At 60.7% G+C, this 26147-nt stretch overlaps 1 protein-coding gene across 2 annotated transcripts in view; it reads right to left on the reverse strand.

Annotated features, from left to right (window-relative positions):
• PRKG1 (protein kinase cGMP-dependent 1) overlaps window positions 1-26147 on the reverse strand; it is a 335004-nt gene that overhangs the window by 277687 nt on the left and 31170 nt on the right. The window contains exon 1 of one of the 2 annotated variants that reach the window (XM_068168480.1): window positions 9478-10061. The exons of the other annotated variant lie outside the window; for it this stretch is intronic. Within the exon in view, the coding sequence (XP_068024581.1) occupies window positions 9478-9788 (311 nt within the window). The 5' untranslated portion in view covers window positions 9789-10061. Of the gene's footprint in view, window positions 1-9477; window positions 10062-26147 lie in introns of those variants that run through there. 2 annotated transcript variants of the gene reach the window in all.

Raw genomic sequence — 26147 nt, forward strand, 5'->3', positions numbered from 1 at the left:
CTCTTGTACTTCAGTTGTGTTCCTCAGGCTATGCAACCAGGCCACTTCCTTTTTTAACTCCTCACTACAACTCCCAGGCTGTTCCTCCTCCCTACAGCCTGTCTCTGGAGTTCTGGCAGATCCCTCAGCTTTACACTCAAAGCATCCCTAAGGCTGTGAACTCACCCCAAAAAGCTCATTTTCCAGCTGACTCAACGTTTTGTAGAGCTGAGGAAACACTTTGCTGTTATCTCACTGAAGGAGCTTCCACCAGCCAGAACGTCAGCCCTGCTGAGCCCTTCACTCTCCTCACTTCCCCACTTGCTCTCACATCCTGCTTCTGCTTTCCTCACTGTTCACCAGGAACAGGTGAGGGCTTGACCAGCTACAAAGCAGCTCTGTGGGGCAGGACCTGGGAGTGCTGGTGGTGAAGCTCCCCAGGAGCCAGCAGTGTGGCCTCATGGCCAAGGTGGTCAGCAGCATCCTGGAGTGTGGCCAGCAGGCTGAGAGAGGTTCTCCTGCCCCTCTAGTCAACACTATCCAGGCCACAGCTGGAGCCCTGGTTCCAGCTCTGGGCTCCCCAGTTCCAGAGGCAGGGAAGTGCTGGAGAGAGCCCAGGGCAGGCTGGGAAGCTGCTGAGGGGCCTGGAGCAGCTCTGGGAGCAGCAAAGGCTGAGAGCCCTGGGGCTGAGAGCCTGCAGCAGAGCAGCCCCAGAGGGCAGCTGAGCAATGCTCAGCAAGAGCTAAAGGAGCTGTGGGGGGCAAGAGGCTGGGGCCAGGCTCTGCTGAGTGGTGCCCAGGGCCAGGCCAAGGGGCAAGGGGCACAGAGTGGCAGGCAGGAGGTTGGAGCTGAGCAGGAGGAGAAAGTTGTTTGTTGTGAGGCTGCTGGAGGCCTGGAGCAGGCTGCCCAGAGAGGTTGTGGAGTCTCCTGGTGTGGAGAGCTTCCAACCCCCCCTGGGCACTGTGCTGCTGGGCAAGCTGCTGGGGGTGCCCTGCTGAATCAGGGGCTTGGGCTGGATGCTCCCCAGAGGTCCCTTCCAGCCCCTCCCTGCTGGGATTCTGGGATTGTTTGATGCTGGAAAACAAAATATGCCAATTACAGCCCTCCATGAGGCTCCCAGCTGTTGCCATTTGCCAAACAAAACAGCTGCTTAAAAATTGAGGTCCTGGGCATTTTCCCATGGCAAACACAAACCAAAGAGAAGCAAAGAAACCAGAGGTAGAGCTTCATCCTCCTTCAGACGGCTGCTCCTTGGTCTGCAGCTCCGTGAGATCTTGAGGAGCAGCTGGAGCAGCCTCAGCAGTATCCTTTGCCTGCTGACAGGCTGTTAGCAGCCAGGATATATCCTGCCAGGGGCCAGAGGTGTGGAAAAACAAACAGCAGCACTTTCAGATGATGAGGATCGTGCAGAGTGATAAAGATGCTGATGTCTGCCTTCTCTCCCTGGTCTTGTAACTTGGGAGTCAAGGGCAGGATGTTGCCCTCCACAGACATTAGCTCTGAACTCCTCATGTGAACACACAGAGTCCTCTTTCACATGGAAAAAGGAAACATTCAGAAGGAAAACAAACCCAGGCCTGCAAGGCTCTGAAAATATCTACACCACAAATGGTGAGGCTGATGTGCTCCATAACATCTCACAGTCAGTGTAATGTGACAGCAACAGGGAGGGCTGGAAGGGACCCCTGGGATCCCCCAGCCCAAGCCCTGCTCCAGCAGGGCACCCCCAGCAGCTTGCCCAGCAGCACAGTGCCCAGGGGGGGTTGGAAGCTCTCCACACCAGGAGACTCCACAACCTCTCTGGGCAGCCTGCTCCAGGCCTCCAGCAGCCTCACAACAAACAACTTTCTCCTCCTGCTCAGCTCCAACCTCCTGCCTGCCACTCTGTGCCCCTTGCCCCTTGGCCTGGCCCTGGGCACCACTCAGCAGAGCCTGGCCCCAGCCTCTTGCCCCCCACAGCTCCTTTAGCTCTTGCTGAGCATTGCTCAGCTGCCCTCTGGGGCTGCTCTGCTGCAGGCTCTCAGCCCCAGGGCTCTCAGCCTTTGCTGCTCCCAGAGCTGCTCCAGGCCCCTCAGCAGCTTCCCAGCCTGCCCTGGGCTCTCTCCAGCACCTCCCTGCCTCTGGAACTGGGGAGCCCAGAGCTGGGCACTGGACTCCAGATGTAGCCTCTCTAGAGCAGGGTAGAGGAGGGGAGAACCTTCCTCAACCTGCTGTCCACACTCTTCTTCATGCACCCATTTACCATGAGGCAACAAAATTCACTTCCACACTCAAAAGCCATTTGGAGCTGAACCATTTTATCTAACTCATAATCTTCTACATGGAATAGAATCATGCAATTGATGCTCTGGGCTGGAAGGGAGCTCCAGAGCTCAGCCAGCCCAGCCCCCTGCACTCAGCAGGGACATCCTCCACTGGAGCAGGCTGCCCAGAGACCTCTCCAGCCTTGAGCATCTCCAGAGATGAGGCCCAAAGCACCTCCCTGGGGAGCTTTCATAGACCCTTCAGCAGAGAGTCATAGAATCACAGAACTGTCAGAGTTGGAAGGGACTTCAAGGATCATCCAGCTCCTTGCCATGGGCATGAGATCAGGTTGCTCAAACCCACAGGTATCACGAGCCTGCCACTGCCCTGATGATCACAGCTTCATTTTGGCTGGAAGAGACCTTCAAGGTCCTGAAGTTCAACCATTAACACAATCCAGGGACATCACCACCAGGCCATTTCCCTCAGTGTCACACTCACAGGACTCCTCCTTGCTTCCAGCAGACTTTCAACTACTACTTCTGTGATCCTACCCATCCCAGGCCATCTCAGGCATTCCACCAGAGCAGGAGAACAGGCACAGCACTAACACCCACAGGCTAACAACCAATGATGACTTCCTGAGAGTCCCCTTGTGGCTCCTGCTGCTCTGTGCTGCCTGCAGACAGGCTGAAACTTTGGTGGCTTCCTCAAGGCCAAAGGTTGGATACCACCCCCTCAGGAGTCACTGATGTAAGGCAGGACTGAATGGGGCCAGAAAATGTCAGCCCCTCCTTAGGTACTGTAAGGAGCAGTCTGAAGAGCACTGAGCAGTCTGAAGAGCACTGTCTGTCTCATCACTGTCATCAGGAAGCAGGACCCCTGACCCTGAGGGAAAGGCCTTGGGGGTGCTGGGGGGTGGAGAAGCTGGGCAGGAGCAGGCAGTGTGAGCCTGCAGCACAGGAGGCCAAGGGCAGCCTGGGCTGCACCCAAAGCAGCACTGCCAGAGATGCAGAGAGGAGATTCTGCCACTGGGCTCTGCTCTGGGGAGACCTCACCTGCAGGGCTGTGTGCAGGGCTGGAGCCCTCAGCACAGCAAGGACCTGGAGCTGATGGAGAGGCTCCAGAGGAGGCCATGGAAATGCTCAGGGGTTGGAGCAGCTCTGCTGTGGGCACAGGCTGAGGGAGCTGGGGGTGTTCAGCCTGGAGAAGAGAAGGCTCCAGGCAGACCTCAGAGCAGCCTGCCAGGACCTGAAGAGGCTACAAGAAGGCTGCAGAGAGACTGCTCCCAAAGGCCTGCAGGGACAGGAGCAGGGGCAAGGGCTGCAAAGCAGAGCAGAGCAGATTGAGATTGGATGTGAGGAACAAGTTCTGCCCCAGGAGGCTGCTGGAGCACTGCAGCAGGTTGCCCAGGGAGGTGGTTAAGGCCCCAGCCCTGGAGATACTCCAGATGAGGCTGGAGAGGGCTCTGGGCAGCCTGCTCCAGTGGAGGATGTCCCTGCTGAGTGCAGGGGCTTGGCCTGGATGAGCTCTGGAGCTCCCTTCTGCCCCCAATCATTCTATGATTCTACCCCAAGGACTTGGACTGCAATCCAGCCTAACACCCCAGCCTGGGTTTTGCAGCAGCCTACACCACAGTGAGTTCCTGATTAAGTTCCCGAGCCTGTGCACTGGAATGCTTTCTCCATGGATTGTCCCAGGTGCAGGTCCCATGGGAGCAGCCCTGCCTGGTACCAACTGTGCATAGCTGCCAAGCAGGATGGATGACTGCACTGCCTGTGGCCATCTCTTTGGAACAGAGAATGGAACTGCTGCCAGGGGAGACTGATGCCCTGAGGCTGCTGAGGGCACCAGGACCCTTAGTGAACTCTGCTCATTACAGAACCACAGAACTGTCAGGGCTGGAAGGGACCTCAAGGCTCAGCCAGTCCCAACCCCCTGCCATGGGCAGGGACATCTCACACTGCAGCAGGTTGTTCACAGCCACCTCCACCCTGGCTGCAAACACCTCCAGGCAGGAGGCTTCCACCACCTCCCTGGGCAGCCTGGGCCAGTATGTCATTATAATAAGAAATCACAATTCCTGACATGAGGAGCAAGACCTTGGAGTGCTGGTGGGCAGCAAGGGCTGCAGGGGACAGCAATGTGCCCTGGGGGCCAAGAGAGCCAATGGGGGCCTGGGGGGCAGCAAGCAAAGGGTGGCCAGCAGGGCTGGGCAGGTTCTGCTCCCCCTCTGCTCTGCCCTGCTCAGACCACAGCTGCAATCCTGTGCCCAGTGCTGGGCTCCCCAGGTGCAGAGAGAGAGCGAGCTGCTGGGGAGAGCCCAAGGGAGAGCCAGGAGGAGGAGTTGGGGACCTGAGCATCTGCCCTGTGGAGAGAGGCTGAGAGCCCTGGGGCTGCTGAGGCTGGAGAGGAGAAGGCTGAGAGGGATCTGCTCAATGTCTGTCAAGAGCTGAGGGCTGGGGGGCAAGGGCAGGGGGCCAAGCTCTTGTGGGTGGTGCACAGCCAGGAGCCAAGGAGCAGTGGATGCAAAGTGGAAGAGAGAAGGTTTCAGCTCAAGGGGAGGAGGAGAAACTTCTTTGGGGTGAGGCTGCTGGAGGCCTGGAGCAGGCTGCCCAGAGAGTTTGTGGAGTCTCCTGCTCTGGAGAGCTTCCAACCTCCCCTGGATGCCTTCCTGTGCAGCCTGCCCTGGGTGCCCTGCTCTGGCAGGGGGTTGGGCTGGATGATCTCTGGAGGTCCCTTCCAGCCTCTAAAGTCCTGTGTCACTGTGATACCCACCTCCAAGGCAGACCATGCCTTGGGACATCTCCTTGGGCCAGCCCACAGCACGGGCACTCCTCCTTGGGCCTGTGCAGAAGCCTTGCTCTTGGGGGGCATGAGGGGTGGAGAGTGGGGGAGAGAGGCAGAGTTCTGACATTGGCAGGTGAGAAATTGATTATAAAAGATGTCTCCTTAGCTAAGGGGCAGGTTGCAACAGGTTACAAGAAGAAGTAACAAGAAGAAGACTTCAAAGGAAAGCTTTTCCCCACCAAGATCAAGAAGGAGCAGCAGGACTGGACCCAGCACCAGAGAGACATCTTAGGACCCTTGCATTGCTGGTAGCAGTAGAGCTCTTTCTCCTCCCCTCTTCACTTCATCTTTCCCTTTTCTCCTCTCACTTTTCCCTGCCTCCTCTGGGTAAACACCAAAGTTTTACTGCTGGGTGAAGTGAACTGCCCCTGGCATGAGTCACCTGAGCTCTCTGCACTTTGAGATCACAGTAAGGAGCCCTCACGAGTGCCCTGTCCGGGCCCTGACAGCCGCTTGGGTATTTCCACTTCAACTTCCAAGTGCCTTCTATCTCAGCCTCCAGCACCACCACAAACCGTTACCTGGAAACACCACCAAGCCTGTGTCACGCTTGTTGAATGGAGACAAGGACCTCCCCTCCACCCCAGAGGAGCACTCTGTGAGTCATGTTTGCAACGGCATGCAGGCAAGCACAAGACCACAGTTCAGGCATTCACCCAACCAGCTGAGCTGCCCCACTCAGGCCTGCCAGGCACACCCCACCCCTGGCAGAGCCAGTCACCTGGACTGCACTTTCATAGACTCACAGAACGGTTTAGGTTGGAAGGGAGCTCACAGAGCATCCAGCTCCAGCCCCCTGCCATGGGCAGGGACCCCTCCCACCAGCCCAGGCTGCTCCAGGCCTCATCCAGCCTGGCCTGCAACCTCTCCAGGCAGGAGGCAGCCACAGCCTCCCTGGGCAGCCTGTGCCAGAGTCTCCCCAGCCTCACTCTCAACAATTTCTTCCTCCTCTCCACTCTCAGTCTCTCCTCTCCCAGCTCAAAGCCATTGTCCCTGGGCCTGGCACTCCCAGCCCTTCTCCAGAGTCCCTCCCCAGCTCTCCTGGAGCCCTTCAGCTCCTGCAAGGCTGCTCTGAGGTCTGCCTGCAGCCTTCTCTTCTCCAGGCTGCACAGCCCCAGCTCTCCCAGCCTGGCCCCACAGGGGAGGTTCTGCAGCCTCTGAGCATCTTTGTTTCACTGCAGGCAAGAACTACAGGCAAGCAAAACCCACAGCTCATGCAATGACAGAATGGGTTGGGCTGGGAGGGACCTTAAAGACCATCACATCTCTTACTGTTGGCACCTGCACCTCCCTTTGCATTGGGATGTTCAGGTTCAAAGCGCTCATCAACTGCAGACACATGACCACGCGCCGGCAGAAGGCTCTGCGTCACCTCAGGAGGCGTCCAGCTTTGGACACAAGGCACTGAGGGCCTCTTGGCACCACAGCCCCCCTTAGGCTGAAGATGTTACTGGAATGCAAAAGGCAACAAAAGGCACCGGAGCATGAGCCCAATGAGGAGAGGCTGAGAGCCCTGGGGCTGGTCAGTCTGGAGAAGGCTGAGAGGCAGTGTAATAAATGTTTAAATATATCTCTGAGGGCTGAGGGTCAAGAGGGAGGGGACAGGGCCAGGCTCTGCTCACTGTGCCCTGGCATAGGCCAAGGGGCAAGGGGTGGAAAGTGCAGGCCAGGAGGTTGCAGCTCAGCAGGAGGAGGAACTTCTTGCCTGGGAGGCTCCCAGAGGCCTGGAGCAGGCTGCCCAGAGAGGTTGTGGAGTCTCCTGCTCTGGAGCCTTTGCAGCACTGTCTGGATGTGTTCCTGTGGGACCTGTGCTGGATTCTCTGCTCCTGCTCTGGCAGGGGCTTGGGCTGGATGATATTTGGAGGTCCCTTCCAACCCCTCACACCCTGTGATCCTATGAAATAAAACCTGAGGGCTCAAACAGAGGAGCAAACGCTGAAGCTGTGAGCAGCAAGCCTCTGCTCCACCTGGCTGATTAAGGTCTGAAGCTACCTGTTGACTTCAACGCTGTGGTGAGCATCGGAGTGTTGACCGCAGGTGGTCAGCAGGAAGGAGCTTCTGAGGCGGGCGCTGGGCACGACACCCGATGCAAGACCTGTAGCGAGGCAGTTATGCAGCCAGGCAGCAACATCCCGGCTGGGAAAGGACAACCCAAGGGTTCAGCAGGCTTCCTGGGGCGCTTCACCCTGCGCAGCACCCCCCGGGCTCCTCCTGCTGAAACCTGAAGCGCTTGCCTGAGCTCCGCTTGGAGGGCACCAAGGGACGCGAGCGCACGCACACACATCCCTGACGGGGAAAGCAACGCCTGGGGATGCCAGACACCGCCCCGCAGTTCACCTACGCCGCTGGGCAGCCCTGTCCCGCCTCGGGTCCCGCCGCCGGCGCGCCGGGAGCCAGGCTCCCCCCACACCGCGCAGCGCGGGTGGGCTCGGCGGGGTTTGGGGGTTTCGATCCCCCCGCCTCCCTTTCCATCCCGGAGCCGCGGCCGTTCGCCTTAAAAGGGCAAAGTATCTGTGGCGAAACGGCGTCGGGAAGAGGCGGGCTGCGGGGGGGAGCGGGCGGTCAGGCAGCAGAGGAGCCGGCAGCAGAGGAGCCGGCAGCCGCCGCCGGGCCGCACGGAGCCCGGCCCGGCCCGGGGGCCCTGGCGGCGGGGCCGCCCCGTGGCGCGTGGCGGCCGTGCTCGCGGGTCCTGCGGCCCCGGCCGGCGCGGCGGTTGCCAGGAGACGGCAGGACCCCGCCAGGAGACGGCAGGTCCCCGCCATGACGGCGGCCAAGGCCGAGGCTGCGCCGCACCGCCTGGCCCCGGCCGGAGCCTACCGAGCGAGTGCCGAGGCAGAGCAGCGAATCCCAGCTGCGTGCGGACACCTCCCGCACCGGCACCCCCCGCACCGGCACCCTCCGCACCGGCACCCCCCGCACCGGCACCCCCCCGCACCGGCACCCCCCGCACCGGCACCCCCCGCCAGTGCGGTGGGGAGCACCTGAGCAGCGCTGCTCCCTTCTAGCGCTCCCACTTCACCGGGCGGCACCTGTGCCACCTGTCTGCCCTGCCCTGCCCTCACCTCATCCCCCCCCCCGGCCCGGCTGCCCGCCCGTGGCCGCGGGGACCGGTCCGGGGGACAGTCTCGGGACCGGTCCGGGGGACAGTCTCTCCCCCGGGGCTGCGGGGGGCACAGCGTCGGCACGCCGAGGGCCCCGGCCGCCATGTGCCCTAACAGGCGACCCGCAGCCCCGAGCCCGCCTGAGCGCCCACAGCACCAAGCCCACTGGCTCCAGCCACCCCAGCGCTCCCCTTTAATTCCGCGAGGGAGACAGCGGCCGCGAAGGGGCCAGCGGCCGGAGGAGGTCGAGCCCCGGCTGTCGCCAGCTGAGGGGCACAGCCCGGCAGCAGCAGGCAGGGACAGAGAAGCCCAGGGCCGGCCCCTGCCACCCTCCACATGAAGCCAGCAGCCCATCATCTCTCTCTTTCTCCTCTTTTTTTCCCTTAAGGAGTGCACTGCGATTTATTGGCTAGGAAAATACACTGAAGGGAAGCGGGGAGGGAGTGGTCCCGCTCCTGCGAGCTCTCCGCTTTCTCCATTAAATCGCTGTAATTTGCCTAGTCTGCGGCAAGCGTGAAACCAGGGCAGCGCATCTCCCGGGCGGGCTGGCAGCTGGAAGCCGAGCTTCCCCGCAACTTTGCCTCCCCGTACACCCTCCTCGCCGGACCAGGGCTCTGCAACAAGCCTTCCCTCCCCGGCACACCAGCGCTCCCCCGGGCGAGGCCGGCCAGAAGCAGGGGCGGCGAGGATACCGCCGGCGACCGCGGGCACTGCACCCCGCCGGGCTCCCGTTTCCCTGCCCGGAGCCGCGCTGTGCATCGCTCCCTGCAGGACACCGCTGCACCCGGAGGGGACAGACCCCCGGGTTCCTCCCGTCCCTTCCCGCACCGGTAAAGCCCCCGAGTCCGCGATGCGCTCCGCCGGCAGCAGCAGCAACTCCCCCGCCCTGCCGAGCTCGCCGCCGAGCCCTCCCCGGCGGGATGGGGCTGGGGGTGGTGGGTGAGGGCGGACGGCTCCGACGCTAGCGGCTCTGCCCCCACCTCGGGGCTCGCTCTTATTACACATGCCCCCCAAGCCCAGAAGTCGCAACTTTCCCTCCCGGGCGCCCGCGGGGCCACCCGGGAAGGTGCGGGGGCGGGCGGCCGTGCTCCGGGACTCCGCTCCGTGCCCCTCTACCGCTGCAGGCAGTGCCGGCGAGTCCGGGGGATGGAGGGGACGAGGAGCCCGTCGGCTGCCCCGCTGGCAGCGAGGGAGGAAGGGGAGGGCGCTGACGGATGGAGGAGCGAGGCACGGAGCATGCTACCCGCTGGGCAGCCGGGGTGACACCGGCACCACCCTACCCCCCCCCTCATACACTGCTTACTGTGGGCTCTTGGGGTAGAAGGGGAGGGTGACGTGGCTGAGGTCCTGGATGTCAAAGGCGGTGGGCTCGGCCGAGATCGCCTGGCGCTTGGTCCTCTGCTCGCCCTGCAAGGTGCCGGCGCTCTGCTGCTGCGCCTGCTGGGTGGCGGGCCGGATCACCGAGCGGTACTTGTCCAGCTCGTTCTGCAGCTTCTGGATCAGCTCATCCTTCTGATCCAACTCCAGCTCCAGCTCGTCGATGAGCGCATCCCGCTGCCGCAGCTCCTCGATCTTCTCCTGCAGCGCGTACTGTAAATCCCGCAAAGTGCCCATGGTCCTGCCGCTCCGCTCGCCCTTCGCCTCTCCCGGCAACTTTCCCCCCGTAGCCGGGCCGCCCGCCTCCTTCCCAGCACTTGGGCCAACTTCGCCGCCCTCCCACCCCCCACCCCCCCTAACCCCGTCCTCGGGCCCGGCGCGGCCCCGCTACCAGCCGGGGCCCCGCCGCTGTCGGCCCCCGCCGCCGGCACCGCGCTCCGGAGCCGGGGTTGTTAGGGGCGATCTGGATCCGCCTGCGTCAGGCCGGGCTGGAGAAGGAGCGGGAGAAGCACACACATACACACACACACACACACGGAGGGGGAGGGAAGGAGGGAAGGCGGCGGGGGAGGGCGGCAGGGGCGCCTGCCGGGATGCACATGCACTCCCCGCTCCTTCCTTCCCGCTCCCCTCCGCTGCCGCCCACGGGGGCTCCCGGCGGGAGGGGATGCGGCGAAGGGGGCTGGCCGCCGGCTACCCCCCGGGAACCCGCCGCCGAGCCTTCCCCTCCCGGCCTTTGCGAGGAGGAGGCCGGCGAACAGGTCCGAGCCTCGGGAGATGGCTGCGCAGAGCCGCCCTCCCTGTCCCGCTTTCGGGGGGTCCCCTGCTTCCTCTCCCCGGCTCCTGCTCCAACCGAAGCTACTACTTTTTTTCCTGCACAACTTGCCGGCTTTACCTCCCGTTCACTTCTTTTTATTCCCCCCCCCCCCCTCCCGTTTTTAAGCAGCCGATTTTTGCTGTCTTCTCCCAGCGAAGCCAGTGCCTGGCATGGCTCCCGCTCCCAGCACCCAGATTTTCATGGGAATATCGGTCAAGTACGCCTGCACTGCAAAAACCTGGCGGCAGGGCATGTGGGGCTCGGAGCACTGAGCTAACCAGCCCAACTTCCAGTACGGGAAGCGGGCTGCCGGGAACCCAAATTCCCCCCCGCGAAAGGGAGAGCTGTGCCAAACGCCATGGGGGGGTTTCCTGCCGTGCCAGCACGATGCCCTTGCTGTGTGCCAACCTATGTGCCACTGCTACCTGTGGCCACAGGTCCACAGCACAAAAATGACACCAAAGGAAAAAAAGGCAAGGAGGAAGAGCTGCATAAGCTGAGCTCCCCGTGCCAGAGGACTCTGATTGTTTTTACCTTGCCCACGTTTGCCAAGTGCAGAAGGGCCAGCGATGCGTGACGTGGCAACGCCACGCTTGGGCTTGGCCCCTCCGGAGCTGGGAGATGGCTCTCTGGGCAAGCAAATGGCTGGTCTGGGGGGTTCCTGGTAAGACTGGAGGGTCTGGAGGAGCTGGGAGCCAAGCCCCCCCTCACAGGTCCGGCGGCGCCCGGGCACCCCTTTGCCGGGATGTTTGCAGGGCAGCCGCAGCAGCTGCTGCAGTTCCCTCTCTGGGATTTCGATGTGGGGAAGGTGAGGGGGAGGATGCAGCCATGGTGACATTTTTTGGAGGTGGGTGGTGTTTGTAGCTGCGTTAGCAGCCTGTCTAGACCTCCCATTTGGGCATTAGCTGGGAATGAGAGACATCCAGACGGGAGCCCGCGGGGATGGGATTGAGCTTTTGGGGCTGGGGTTGCTGGGGGGTCTGTGGTTTGTTTGGGTGGTTTGCCCTGTGGCATGCTGGCCCCGGGCCGAGTGCAGGGTTCCAGCTCCCCACCTGCAGATGGTCTTCACAAAACAAATTTTAAGAGGGGAAAAAAAGAAAGGAGCTGAGGAATTGCAACTACTCCAGGCTGCTGCTGGAGAGGGCCTGGCACCTGCTCTTCAGAAGCTGGAGGCTTTGCAGCTCCTTCCCCATCCTCGATGATGCCTCCTGCAATTTTTCAGAGGCATGTGGAAGGAAAACAACAACCCCACCCCAAAAAAAAAACCCAAAAAGGTAAAAAAAAAACCCAAGCACAACTGGGTTATGTGAAAGGCTTCTGTTCCCTGGCCCCTTGATGCCAGGCACAAAAGCAGAGCCCCCTGGTCGCTTCCATGGGCTGCCAGCCTGCTCTCAAGTTCAGCATTCTTCTCTCTGCTCTCTTCCCCCCCCCCTCCCCGTTTTGATTTTTGCATAACTCCTCTGGGAACAAAAGCACCAAAGATCTCCTGAGCATTTCCATTTTAAAAGAAGGGCAGCCCTTAAAGAGACGAATTCCTGCTGCCTACAAGCCAGGACCGGGTGATAAACAAAACATTCTACCGGCGGTGCAGCCGACCTGCTTCAAGTTTGATTGTTTCCCTCCCCCAGAGAGGCTGGCGGTTTAGGTTGGACTCCTTCTGGACGAGGGAGAGGGCGAGGCAGTCAACTGAATCCCACCAGGCTCCAAACGAGTCACAGCCCTGGGGCCATGCTGGCGTACAGCTCCTCGGTGACAAGCAGTAAAGTCACATTACTTGGCTTCTGGTAGATGTGCACAGCCTGGGACTGAGCCACCAGACCAGGGAAGCATGCAGAGAAAATCACAGTGTGTGACCAGCAGGCTGAGGGAGGGGATTCTGCCCCTCTGCTCTGCCCTGCTCAGAGCCCACCTGCAGCACTGCCTCCAGCTCTGGGGCCCCCAGCACAAGAAGGACCTGGAGCTGCTGGAGAGGCTCCAGAGGAGGCCACCAAGATGAGCAGAGGCTGCAGAACCTCCCCTGTGGGGCCAGGCTGGGAGAGCTGGGGCTGTGCAGCCTGCAGAAGAGAAGGCTGCAGGCAGACCTCAGAGCAGCCTTGCAGGACCTGAAGGGCTCCAGGAGAGCTGGGGAGGGACTTTGGAGAAGGGCTGGGAGTGCCAGTCCCAGGGACAATGGCTTTGAGCTGGGAGAGGAGAGATTGAGAGTGAAGAGGAGGAAGAAATTGTTGAGAGTGAGGGTGGGGAGACTCTGGCACAGGCTGCCCAGGGAGGCTGTGGCTGCCTCCTGCCTGGAGGGGTTGCAGGCCAGGCTGGATGAGGCCTGGAGCAGCCTGGGCTGGTGGGAGGGGTCCCTGCCCATGGCAGGGAGCTGCAGCTGGCTGACCTTCAAAGTACCTTCCAACCCAACCCATTCTGTGATTCTGAGTTGCAGGAGATTACAGCTCATGGAAGCAGTGAGGAATTCTGCTGAGGACATCTAAAGCACACAGCTCTTTACAGGTGGGAAGTAGATTTTCCTGAAGAGCTGTGAGGTCTGAAGTGAGATTTTTATGTCTCAGTTGCAGATTTGGGAGCAGAACAAGCAGCTGTCAAGTCCAAGATTGGTATTCCCTGGTGTGAGGATGAGGCTGGAGCAGCCTGAAGGGCTTCCCAGGCTGCCAGCCGAGCAGTGCTGCAGGAGGCAGCCGGCACTTGCCTGGCTTCCATTTGTCACTCCCCTCCCGAGGAAGCCACCAGGAGAGTGCTGCTCTCCTCCCTGAGCTTCACACTTCAGACTTCCCCAGTACCAGCTGCTGTGTGATCACAGAGATCCCAGGGTGCCTGCCCACTCCCATAAAATCCTCCCATCCTACAAGTTCCCAGTATGAAGCACTGAGCCTCTGGGGGCAGCTGCTTCTCCTTCCTGACCCAGGGAATGGAAAGAGGGAGCTTGAGGGAGAGGAATGGCAGGAATGCACCAGCTGGCTTGGACTGGGGAGGACAGGATGAAGCTGTTTGCAGTTTGTTAAGCAAGCCTCTGGCTTTGCTCATCCCAAAGCCTTTTCAGAGCACCACAACCTCACAGACCATTAGGGGTTAGAAGGGACCCCCAGAGATCAATTCCAACCTCCATGTCAGAGCAGGGTCACCTAAAGCAGACCGCACAGGATCATGTCCTGGTGGACCTCAAAAACCTCCAGAGAAGGAGACTCCAGCACATCTCTGGTCTCATACTTTGCTTGGATGTGAAAGATGCAGGCAGCAAAACTCCAGAGCGTCTGCAGCCGGCATCCCCCAGCCCCAGCACAGCAGGGATGGGAATCACCCAGAGCAGGGCTGTCTCTTCTCCTCAAACAGGCTCTGCTGTGCTCACAGTATTGCCTCTCTGCACAGCTCCTAGGCTTCTATAGCTCTTCCTTCTAAACCCCTGAAGGATCCTCTGTCACCAGACACAGCCACTCAGCTGCCATCTTCCAAGCTTCAAAACCAGTTGAGAACAGGGCAGGGCTCTGCTAGCAGCCAAATGTCACCTGGCCACCACTGGAGTTGGGGCTGTGCAATCTGGAGAGGAGAAGGCTTTGGAGGGTGTGAGGGAGGGATAGGAGTGGGGGGGATGGAGTAAAAGCAGAAGTGGGGAGCTGGAGCTTGGCTGTGAGGAAGAAGTTGTTGGCCAGGAGGGTGGTGAGAGCCTGGCCCAGGTTGCCCAGGGAGGTGGTGGAAGCCTCCTGCCTGGAGGTGTTTGCAGCCAGGCTGGAGGTGGCTGTGAGCAACCTGCTGTGGTGTGAGGTGTCCCTGCCCATGGCAGGGGGCTGGCACTGGCTGAGCCTTGGGGTCCCTTCCAGCCCTGCCAGCTCTGTGGGTCTATGAATCTATGATAGCTGCAGATGCAGCACTGACTACGGAAGCATTTTCCACTTTCTGGAAGGGGTTTTTCTGCCCCCCTCCCCCTACCTAAATCTGCTCTAATCCACTGCTTACTCTTTTCCCAAAATACCCACAGGAGCAGCTCAGCCTGTGGTTGAAAGTTGAACTGCCTGGATTCCGTTATGTGTTCCTCTGCTGCTTGGGCTTTGTGCACATCTAGGCAGCTGTGTGACGTGTGGGGCTCTGCCTGCTGCAGGCACAGAGCCACCTGCAAATCCCAGCATCCCAGCATGGAGGGTTTGGAAGGGACCTCTGAGCATCCCCCAGCCCAAGCCCTGCTCCTGCAGGGCACCCCCAGCAGCTTGCCCAGCAGCACAGTGCCCAGGCGGGGTTGGAAGCTCTCCACACCCAGAGACTCCACAACCTCTCTGGGCAGCCTGCTCCAGGCCTCCAGCAGCCTCACAACAAACAACTTTCTCCTCCTGCTCAGCTCCAACCTCCTGCCTGCCACTCTGTGCCCCTTGCCCCTTGGCCTGGCCCTGGGCACCACTCAGCAGAGCCTGGCCCCAGCCTCTTGCCCCCCACAGCTCCTTTAGCTCTTGCTGAGCATTGCTCAGCTGCCCTCTGGGGCTGCTCTTCTGCAGGCTCTCAGCCCCAGGGCTCTCAGCCTTTGCTGCTCCCAGAGCTGCTCCAGGCCCCTCAGCAGCTTCCCAGCCTGCCCTGGGCTCTCTCCAGCACTTCCATGCCTCTGGAACTGGGGAGCCCAGGACTGGAGCTGGTAGTGCAGCTGTGGCCTAATAGAAGCAAAAGCTATTAACAGGTAGTTGTTGTGCAGAGAGGCAAAGTTTTCAGTACACCGGGTTCAGAAACATTCCTGTTTGTGTGACTCTCATCAGCCAGCCCCAGCACCTCCTGTTTAGGGCACCCCAAAGGCAAGTGTGCATGTTCACAGCAACACCTTCACAACGTGAAGAAGGGGAGACTGGAAACTCTGTGGGGAAGGACCTGGGAGTGCTGGGGGGCAGCAAGGTCTGCAGGGCACAGCAGTGTGCCCTGGGGGCCAAGAAGGCCAAGGGGCTCCTGGGCTGCACTCAGCAGAGTGTGGCCAGCAGAGCCAGGGAGCTTCTCCTCCCCCTCTGCTCTGCCCTGCTGAGGCCCCAGCTGCAAGATTGCAGCCAGCTCTGGGCTCCCCTGCTCAGCAGGGACAGGGATCTGCTGGGGAGAGGCCAAGGGAGGGCTGCAAGGCTGCTGAAGGGCCAGGAGCACTGCTGCTGTGGAGAGGCTGAGAGCCCTGGGGCTGCTGAGGCTGGAGAGGAGAAGGCTGAGAGGGATCTGCTCAATGTCTCTCAAGAGCTGAGGGCTGGGGGGCAGGAAGGAAGGGCCAGGGCCAGGCTCTGCTCACTGTGCCCTGGCATAGGCCAAGGGGCAAGGGATGGAAAGTGCAGCCCAGGAGGTTGCAGCTCAGCAGGAGGAGGAACTTCTTGCCTGGGAGGCTCCCAGAGGCCTGGAGCAGGCTGCCCAGAGAGGTTGTGGAGTCTCCTGCTCTGGAGCCTTTGCAGCCCTGTCTGGATGTGTTCCTGTGGGACCTGTGCTGGATTCTCTGCTCCTGCTCTGGCAGGGCTTGGGCTGGCAGCTCTGCAGAGGTCCCTCCCAGCCCCTCACATCCTCTGAGCCTGTGAAAATGGGGAAGATGTGGAGGAAAGCAGCAGCTCCCTGAGCTGAACTCTTGTGGAGAGCACTCTGCAATCAGCTCAGGGTGCAGGTCAGCCCTGAGGGTCTGCACCTCTCATCTGTGGGAATCTGCAGCCTGAAGTTCCCGCAGCAGCCCCACCGGTCCCCGAGCCGGGAGTGCCACCTACTGAAGCACCAACACATCTGACTCCTCCCCGGGGCTCTCTTGCCCGTTCTTTTTGCCTTTTGCCTCAAACGAAAAGCCTCCAGCAGCTGCTTTTGTGGTCGTGATGCACTGCAGATTTGCAGGGATGTAGCTGGGAAGTATTTCAGCCCCCGGGACGAGTATGAGGCTGGAGCTACTGTGTCATAGCAGCTCCCCCACCCCCCACCCCCCCGAGGTGAATGTGAAGGAACTGGCAGCATTTAGGGCGTGCCTCAGCCCCATTTTCCCCTGCAGTCCATCTAGTTTTAGTCCTTTCTGCAGCTGAAACCCATTTGCTCCTCCCCAGGGCTGGGATGGAGCTCCCCAGGGCAGGGATGGAGCTCCCCAGGGCTGGGCACTCTTGCAGTGAGGGCTGTCTCATAAAGCCCACAGAGTGCTGGAAGCCAAATCAAAATCTCACCCGGGGACTAGCTCAAGGATTCTGCTTAGGTATGCAGATTCCACACACCCCCTTCCCACCCCCACCCCCCCTTTCCCCATCATCAGTAAGAAGCACTGAAAAACATCTGTGAGTCTGCAACCCCTCCAGCCTGCCCTAGGATGAGGCTGTGCAGCAGGAAGCAAGAAACCCCCCCAGGACCTGTTAATGGTCCCCAAAAAGTTCTGATTGCAGAGAGAAGAAAGCAATGAGAGTCTGCTGCACTGCCACTGGAAATCATCTCTTCCTGTGCTGGAAATCTGATCCTGCAACTGGTAATGTGCTTAGCAGCTTCTATCACATTAGGGGCATCCATAATGACACCAAGAATGAATGTTTGTGTCATGCAAGGCAAAAGGAGGAGACATTCTGAGTCTGCAACTGCACATGATGCTCCCTGCAACATGCTGGTTTCAAGCCCTCCTCTGCTCCTGGGTGCACACACCAGAATCAGGGGGAGATGCCCCCCAGCACAAGAAGGACCTGGAGCTGCTGGAGAGGCTCCAGAGGAGGCCACAGAGATGAGCAGAGGCTGCAGAACCTCCCCTGTGGGGCCAGGCTGGGAGAGCTGGGGCTGTGCAGCCTGGAGAAGAGAAGGCTGCAGGCAGACCTCAGAGCAGCCTTGCAGGACCTGAAGGGCTCCAGGAGAGCTGGGGAGGGACTCTGGAGAAGGGCTGGGAGTGCCAGGCCCAGGGACAATGGCTTTGAGCTGGGAGAGGAGAGATTGAGAGTGGAGAGGAGGAAGAAATTGTTGAGAGTGAGGCTGGGGAGACTCTGGCACAGGCTGCCCAGGGAGGCTGTGGCTGCCTCCTGCCTGGAGGTGCTCAGGGCCAGGCTGGATGAGGCCTGGAGCAGGCTGGGCTGGTGGGAGGGGTCCCTGCCCATGGCAGGGGCTTGGAGCTGAATGAGCTTTGAGCACCCTTTCAACACAAACCATTCCATGATTTTGTGATCTCCAGGCAGATCAGGCCTGGGAACCCCCATCCCTGACCCTGATTTTCCCCACTTGCCAGATGGAGCTGACTTGCCCAGCAAGGTCAGGCATCAGCAGATCTTAGACCCAGCTTCCTGTGGGCTGGATTAAGCCAGGAATGGCTTCCAAATGTTTCAGCTGCCTTGAGAAGTCTCCTTAGGCTCACGTTAAGCAGCAACTTGTTCTGGAAACTGCCAACATAAACACTTGGTGCTGGTTTGCAGATGCCACAATTAGACACTGCCTGTGCCCCCGCTCTCCTCAGCAGTCCCAGAGCACTGACTGTGCAGAGCAGAAGTAGCTTTTAGATAAGGAGGCCCTGGAAATGAAGTTTTCTTCTGCTTCCAGCTGTAAGCTAGCAGCAAATGAACCAAGGGACCAATTAAAGTAAATGTGAGGATGCAGATCTAGCCTTGGGGCCATGAGATGCAAGGGGGGTGAGGCTGGTAGGAACCAGCAGCTCAGTTTGACACAGCTGGGAGAACGGATTCCTTCTGGTTCTCATGCCAGAGAGAGACTCTGTGAGGCTGGGAGAAGCTGAAGTGTTAGAATGAAGGTGGGAGCCATGTGTTGGATTTGAGGCCACTGACTTCTTGTCCTAGGGGGCCACATTGGAGTCCTGTGTCCAGTTCTGGGCTCCCCAGTTCCAGAGGCAGGGAAGTGCTGGAGAGAGCCCAGGGCAGGCTGGGAAGCTGCTGAGGGGCCTGGAGCAGCTCTGGGAGCAGCAAAGGCTGAGAGCCCTGGGGCTGAGAGCCTGCAGAAGAGCAGCCCCAGAGGGCAGCTGAGCAATGCTCAGCAAGAGCTAAAGGAGCTGTGGGGGGCAAGAGGCTGGGGCCAGGCTCTGCTGAGTGGTGCCCAGGGCCAGGCCAAGGGGCAAGGGGCACAGAGTGGAACCTAGGGCAGGTCACATAGGACCACATCCAAGTGGGTCATGACAGTCTCTATGGCAGGAGACTCCACAGCCTCTCTGGGCAGCCTACTCCAGGGATACAGCAGCCTCACACCAAAGAAATTTTTCCTCATGCTGGGGTGGAACCTCCTGGGTTCCAGTTTGTGTCCATCGACCCTTCTCCTGCCACTGGACACCACTGACAAGGGCCTGACCCCAGCCTCTTGTAGACATTGCTCAGCTGCCCTCTGGGGCTGCTCTTCTCCAGGCTCAACAGCCCCAGGGCTCTCAGCCTTTGCTCCTCACAGTGATGTTCCAGTCCCTTCAGCATCCTCCCAGTCTCCCCTGGACTCTCTCCCTGTCCCTCCTGAACTGGGGACCCCAGAACAGGACACAATCCTCCTGGTGTGGCCTCAGCAGGGCAGAGCAAAGGGGCAGGAGAACCTCTGTTGCCCTGCTGGTCACACTCTTCTGCATGCCCCCCAGGAGACCATCAGCGTTCTTGGCCACAGGGGCACATTGCTGTCCCATGCAGAACTTACTGCCCACAACATTTGAGAGCAGCCCAGGGACACAGCCTGCCCCAGCAGCTGCTGCCTCCCCATGTCCACCTCCTGCCTCCTCCAGCAGCTCGCTGATGCCTTTGCCACGGCCCTCTGCTCCTCAGGGGGGGAGCAAGCAAAGCGCTCGGGCAGGCGTGAGCTGCAAGAGCCTCTCCTTTCCTCCCCCAGGAAAGGAAAAGTAAGCAAGGCTTTTAATCAGTAGCAGCTCATTTCTACAGCCCGATTTGGGAGCTGCTTGATGCCTTCCCTTCGCTGCCTGGCTCCACCGCTGACAAACCGCTTGGCAGCCCCCAGCCCCCCCACCCCGGCTGCTCCCTCTCCTCTTTTCGTTGTGGTCTTTCTTCCCTCTCGGTGCCTGCGGTGTTTCTTATCTCTCCTCGGCAGGAATGCACCACTCACCCACCATAATTGCCTGGGTCTGCCGGGTTGATTTATCCAACCTCCAAGAACAATTCATTCCTGTCCCCAGTTGCGGGAGAAGCGAACCCCCCTGGGCGCTGCCGCCGCCCGGGAGGGCTTCCTGCCGGCCGGGAGGAGCAGCGGCGCTTTGCCTGGGCAGACGAATCCCCCCCGCGCAGGGAAGCGCAGAGCTGGGACGGCTCAGGCGACAGTGAGCGGCGAGACGAGGGGCTAAAGGCTGTGTTTGACGTGCCTGGACAACAGGCTGGGGGGCTCCTAATGAGAAATGCTAAGTGGAGCAGAAGGTTCTCCCTCCTTTACTGGCAGTTTATTCTGAAGGCTTTTTACTGGCACCTGCACACCCTGAGCAAGCAGAGGAACCAGGGAATGCAGAACTGTTTGGGTTGGGAGAGGCCTCCAAGCTCCTCCAGTCCAGCACCAACCCAACCCAACCATGGCCCCAGGAGCCATGGCCACAGCTTGCTGCAACACCTCCAGGCATGGGGACTCCACCACCTCCCTGGGCAGCCTCTGCCAGGCCCTGACCACTCTGACACCAGAGGAATTGTTCCTCAGCTCCAAACTAAGCCTCCCCTGGCACAACTTCAGGCCAGTTCCTCTCCTTCTCTCACCTGAGCCTGGGGAGCAGAGCCCAACCCCCAGCTGGCTGCAGCCTCCTCTCAGGAGCTGCAGAGAGCAAGGAGCTCTCCCTCAGCCTCCTCTGCTCCACACTCAACCCCCCCAGCTCCCTCAGCTGCTCCTCCCCAGCCCTCTTCTCCACACCCTTCCCCAGCTCTCTTGCCCTTCTCTGGCCCTGCTCCAGCCTTCCAGCTCCTGCTGCCAGGGAGGGCCCAGAGCTGAAGGCAGCACTCAAGCTGTGGCCTCCCCAGTGCCCAGCCCAGGGCACAATCCCTGCCCTGCTCCTGCTGCCCACACCATTGCTGCTCCAGGCCAGGCTGCTGCTGCCCTTCTTGCCCCCCTGGGCACTGCTGGCTCATGTTACTGAAGTACCAGGTTTTTAGAATCAGAGAATGGTTTGGGGTGGCAGTGACCTTTAAAGCTCAATGATTCTATACCCCCGCTGCAGCCAGCAGGGACATTCCCAACCAGAGCAGGTTGCTCACAGCTCCAAACCACCTGACTTGCACTGGTGCCAGCCATGGGGCAGCTCCCAGCTCTCTGGGCAGCCTGGGCCAGTGTTTCATCAACCTGTGTAAAAAGCATCATCCTTGTATCCAGTCTGAATCTCCCTCTCTTAGTCCAAGCTGCCACCCCTTGTCGTGCCACAACCGCTCCAGGATCCCAAACTCTTCCTGACAGCTCAGGTTTGCAGATGAGGTTTGCTGTCAGCATTGATCCTCACCATCATTTAAGGCTCAGAACCAATGGATGCAGCCCACAGAAGGCCTGAGTGGTGAAGGTGCCAAGGGAGCATCCATGCATCGTCCTGGGGGGCAGCAAGCAAAGTGTGGCCAGCAGGGCTGGGGAGGTTCTGCTCCCCCTCTGCTCTGCCCTGCTCAGACCACAGCTGCAATCCTGTGCCCAGTGCTGGGCTCCCCAGGTGCAGAGAGACAGAGAGCTGCTGGGGAGAGCCCAAGGGAGAGCCAGGAGGAGGAGTTGGGGACCTGAGCATCTGCCCTGTGGAGAGAGGCTGAGAGCCCTGGGGCTGCTGAGGCTGGAGAGGAGAAGGCTGAGAGGGATCTGCTCAATGTCTGTCAAGAGCTGAGGGCTGGGGGGCAAGGGCAGGGGGCCAAGCTCTTGTGGGTGGTGCACAGCCAGGAGCCAAGGAGCAGTGGATGCAAAGTGGAAGAGAGAAGGTTTCAGCTCAAGGGGAGGAGGAGAAACTTCTTTGGGGTGAGGCTGCTGGAGGCCTGGAGCAGGCTGCCCAGAGAGGTTGTGGAGTCTCCTGCTCTGGAGAGCTTCCAACCTCCCCTGGATGCCTTCCTGTGCAGCCTGCCCTGGGTGCCCTGCTCTGGCAGGGGGTTGGGCTGTGTCACTGTGCTCTCCTCCTTGGCAAGGCCTAGGCAGGGCTTCACATCAGCTCTCATCACACCTCACAGCACCTCACTGGCTGAGCCTGATTCGGGCTCAGGGAAGCTTCATCAGCTTGGGAGTGTGAAGCTGTTTGTGCTCAGAGTTTTCACTTGGCTGCTGCTGGCTGAACTGATTGCCCAAGCCAGCAGAGCAGCAGAGCTTCAGGTCTGCCTGGTTCCCCAAGCACTGCCAACATCTTCCACCTGGCTGCCCTGCCACACTGACTGGCTCTGGCTGCAGGCACTCTGCTCTGTCCTCACCCTCACACCACTGCTGCACAGCACCAGCTGAACCCCCTCCCTCCCCACCCCTGCATGCCCACTAATGCATCTTCATGCAATCACTGCATGGCAGGAGTTGGAAGCTCTCACTACAAGGAGAGCTCCAGCCTGCTCCAGGCCTCCAGCAGCCTCACAACAAACAACTTTCTCCTCCTGCTCAGCTCCAACCTCCTGCCTGCCACTCTGTGCCCCTTGCCCCTTTGGCCTGGCCCTGGGCACCACTCAGCAGAGCCTGGCCCCAGCCTCTTGCCCCCCACAGCTCCTTTAGCTCTTGCTGAGCATTGCTCAGCTGCCCTCTGGGGCTGCTCTTCTGCAGGCTCTCAGCCCCAGGGCTCTCAGCCTTTGCTGCTCCCAGAGCTGCTCCAGGCCCCTCAGCAGCTTCCCAGCCTGCCCTGGGCTCTCTCCAGCACTTCCCTGCCTCTGGAACTGGGGAGCCCAGAACTGGAACCAGGGCTCCAGATGTGGCCTGACCAGGGCATAGAATAGGGGGTGAGGAGAACCTTCCTTGACCTGCTGCTCACAGTCTTGATTCATCCCAGGATACCACTGACCCTGGCCATGAGGGCGCATTGCTGGCTCATGGGGAACTTGTTGACCACCAGCACCCCCAGTTCTGCTCTGGTGAGACCCCACCTGGAGCTCTGGATCCAGTGCTGGAGCCCCCAGCACAGGAAGGCTCTGGAGGGGCTGGAAGGTGTCCAGAGCAGGGCCAGGAGGAGGAGCAGAGGGCTGGAGCTGCTCTGCTCTGCAGACAGCCTGAGAGAGTTGGGCTTGTGCAGGCTGGAGAGGAGAAGGCTCCCAGGAGACCTTCTGGTGGCCTTCCAGGATCTGCAGGGGGCTGCAAGCAAGCTGGGGAGGGACTTTGGAGGGGGTGAGGGAGGGATAGGAGTGGGGGGGTGGAGCAAAAGGAGAAGTGGGGAGCTGGAGATTGGCTGTGAGGAAGAAGTTGTTGGCCAGGAGGGTGGTGAGAGCCTGGCCCAGGCTGCCCAGGGAGGTGGTGGAAGCCTCCTGCCTGGAGGTGTTTGCAGCCAGGCTGGAGGTGGCTGTGAGCAAGCTGCTGTGGTGTGAGGTGTCCCTGCCCATGGCAGGGGGTTGGGGCTGGCTGAGCCTTGAGCTCCCTTCCAGCCCTAACAATTCTGTGATTGTATGATTCTCCCCAGAGCTGCTTTCCAGCAGGTCAAGCCCTCACCTGTTCCTGGTGAACAGTTCTCTTGGAGGACACCATACAAGTGCAGCTGCTCACAAGTTGGCCTGTGTGAACCCAGGGCTGTGATGCCTTTTCTGACTCCAGGTGCACCCCCAGCTGGTTTTGCTCTGCCCCTGACTCCTCTCCATTGCAGAGTGTTCAAACATGCATTGAAACATCCTGGGAATGTTCCCCTGTGCAGCTCTTCCTCACTATAAAGCACGCTGGGAAGGTTCCCCTCTAAAACTCTTCATAGAGTTATAGAATCCCAGAGTGGTTTGGGTTGGAAGGGACCTTAAGGATCATCCAGCCCCAGCCCCCTGCCATGGGCAGGGACACTCCCACCAGCCCAGCTTGCTCAAGGCCTCATCCAGCCTGGCCTTCAACACCCCCAGGCTTGGAGCCTCCATCATTACTCTGGGCAACCTGTTCCAGTGCCTCACCACACACATGGGGAAAAATCTCTTCCTAAGGGCTGATCTAAATCCAGCTGCTTCCAGCTCAAAGCCATTCTCCCTGGGCCTGGCACTCCCAGCCCTTGTCCAAAATCCCTCCTCAGCTCTCCTGGAGCCCTTCAGGTCCTGCAAGGCTGCTCTGAGGTCTGCCTGGAGCCTTCTCTTCTCCAGGCTGAGCAGCCCCAACTCTCCCGGCCTGGCCCCATAGCAGTGGGGTCTCCCCCACCATAACACAAGCTAGGAAGGTTCACCCCTGCACGAGGCTGCTGCTGCCCTTCTTGCCCCCCTGGGCACTGCTGCCTCCTCTCCAGCTGCTGCCACCCAGCACCCCCAGGGCCTTTCCTGCTGGGCACTTTCCAGCCCCTCTGCCCCCAGGCTGGAGCCTTCCTGGGGTTGTTGTGACCCAGGGGCAGCACTCAGCACTTGGCCTTGTTGAACCTCATCCCCTTGGCCTCATGCCATGGCTGCAGCCTGGCCAGGTGCCCCTGCACAGCCTCTCCGCCCTCCAGCAGATCAACACTGACACCCAGTTCGGTGCTTCAATCTCCTCACCCAGATCATTGATGAAGATGTTAAAGAGAACTGACCCAGCACTGAGCCCTGGGGAGCTCCACCTGTGCCCAGCCACCAGCTGCAGTGATCTCCACTCCCCAACCCCCCTTGGCCCCAGCCCTCAGCCAGTTGTTACCCCTGGGAGGGTTTTCTCCCTGGAACAAGAGTGCAGACCCAGGGCCCATTTCACAAACCCTTTAGAAACGCTCGAGACATCCCCCTGAGCTTTTCAGATCTACTCTTCAGTGCCCCCTCCCCAGCAGCTGGGTGTTTGGCTCCATGCTGGGGGCTGGCAACTCCCCCCCAACATTCAATCTTCTGCTAGCTCTCTCTCTCCCAAGGGATTGCTTGGGATTATCCTTTTCCTCTTCACACCCAGCAGTGATTGATTTACATTTTACTCCTTTTCTGCTCAAGACCTGTGAGAAAAAAATTAAAGGCATAGCCTGAAAGTACCACAGGCTCCGTTCCATGCACTCCCAGGGCCAGCGGCTCCGGCATCCTCGGGAAGCTCCAGCTCCTGCCTCTTCCCACGCTCTTTAAATTGCCGTCGCTGGGTTTCAGAGCAGGGAGCCCAGAGCCGAGGAGCGCTGCCGCCCTCTGCCGCCGTGTTCCCCGCCGCCCTGCTCCCTCTGCCGCCCTGCTCCCTCTGCCGCCCTGCTCCCTCTGCCGCCCTGCTCCCTCTGCCGCCCTGCTCCCTCTGCCGCCCTGCTCCCTCTGCCGCCCTGCTCCCTCTGCCGCCCTGCTCCTCTGCTGCTCCCTCTGCCGCCCTGCTCCTCTGCTGCTCCCTCTGCCGCCCTGCTCCTCTGCTGCTCCCTCTGCCGCCCTGCTCCTCTGCTGCTCCCTCTGCCGCCCTGCTCCTCTGCTGCTCCCTCTGCCGCCCTGCTCCTCTGCTGCTCCCTCTGCCGCCCTGCTCCTCTGCTGCTCCCTCTGCCTCCCTGCTCCCTCTGCCGCCCTGCTCCTCTGCTGCTCCCTCTGCCTCCCTGCTCCCTCTGCCGCCCTGTTCCCTCTGCCGCCCTGTTCCCTCTGCCGCCCTGCTCCTCTGCTGCTCCCTCTGCCGCCCTGTTCCCTCTGCCGCCCTGTTCCCTCTGCCGCCCTGCTCCTCTGCTGCTCCCTCTGCCTCCCTGCTCCCTCTGCCGCCCTGTTCCCTCTGCCGCCCTGCTCCTCTGCCGCCCTGCTCCTCTGCTGCTCCCTCTGCCGCCCTGCTCCCTCTGCCGCCCGCCCTGCTCCTCTGCCGCCCTGCTCCTCTGCCGCCCTGCTCCTCTGCTGCTCCCTCTGTCTCCCTGCTCCCTCTGCCACCCTGCTCCTCTGCTGCTCCCTCTGCCTCCCTGCTCCCTCTGCCGCCCTGCTCCCTCTGCCTCCCTGCTCCCTCTGCCGCCCTGTTCCCTCTGCCGCCCTGTTCCCTCTGCCGCCCTGCTCCTCTGCCGCCCTGCTCCTCTGCTGCTCCCTCTGCCTCCCTGCTCCCTCTGCCGCCCTGCTCCCTCTGCCTCCCTGCTCCCTCTGCCACCCTGCTCCTCTGCTGCTCCCTCTGCCTCCCTGCTCCTCTGCTGCTCCCTCTGCCTCCCTGCTCCCTCTGCCGCCCTGCTCCCCGGCCTCTGCCTGCATCCTGCCTGGCAGCAGCAGCTCACCCCTGCTCCAAACAGAACAAATCCAGCCCCAAACAATCCATAGAAAAGCAACATAACCCCCAGGCCTGCGCCCACTAACTACGAGAGGCTATGGGGATTCAAACTCAGCTTTGGGCTCCCACTCCTGCACCAACACCTCCTGGTTCTCAGCAAGAGCCTAGGATCAATACTGGTTTTTCATACTGGCTGGAAGGGACCCCTGGGATCCCCCAGCCCAAGCCCTGCTCCAGCAGGGCACCCCCAGCAGCTTGCCCAGCAGCACAGAGCCCAGGGGGGGTTGGAAGCTCTCCACACCCAGAGACTCCACAACCTCTCTGGGCAGCCTGCTCCAGGCCTCCAGCAGCCTCACCACAAACAACTTTCTCCTCCTGCTCAGCTCCAACCTCCTGCCTGCCACTCTGTGCCCCTTGCCCCTTGGCCTGGCCCTGGGCACCACTCAGCAGAGCCTGGCCCCAGCCTCCTGCCCCCCACAGCTCCTTTAGCTCTTGCTGAGCATTGCTCAGCTGCCCTCTGGGGCTGCTCTTCTGCAGGCTCTCAGCCCCAGGGCTCTCAGCCTCTGCTCCTCCTCCAGTCCCCTCTCCATCATTCCAGGAGGGGTTTCTCTCCCACCCCTGCCCACATTGCCTCTATAGACACCCAGGCACAGATGGATCTGTTGTGGGTT

This window comes from Melanerpes formicivorus, unplaced genomic scaffold, assembly GCF_026170545.1.
Source record: "Melanerpes formicivorus ecotype bairdi unplaced genomic scaffold, bMelFor1.0.p_v2 SCAF_139, whole genome shotgun sequence".
NCBI classification, from domain to species: domain Eukaryota; kingdom Metazoa; phylum Chordata; class Aves; order Piciformes; family Picidae; genus Melanerpes; species Melanerpes formicivorus.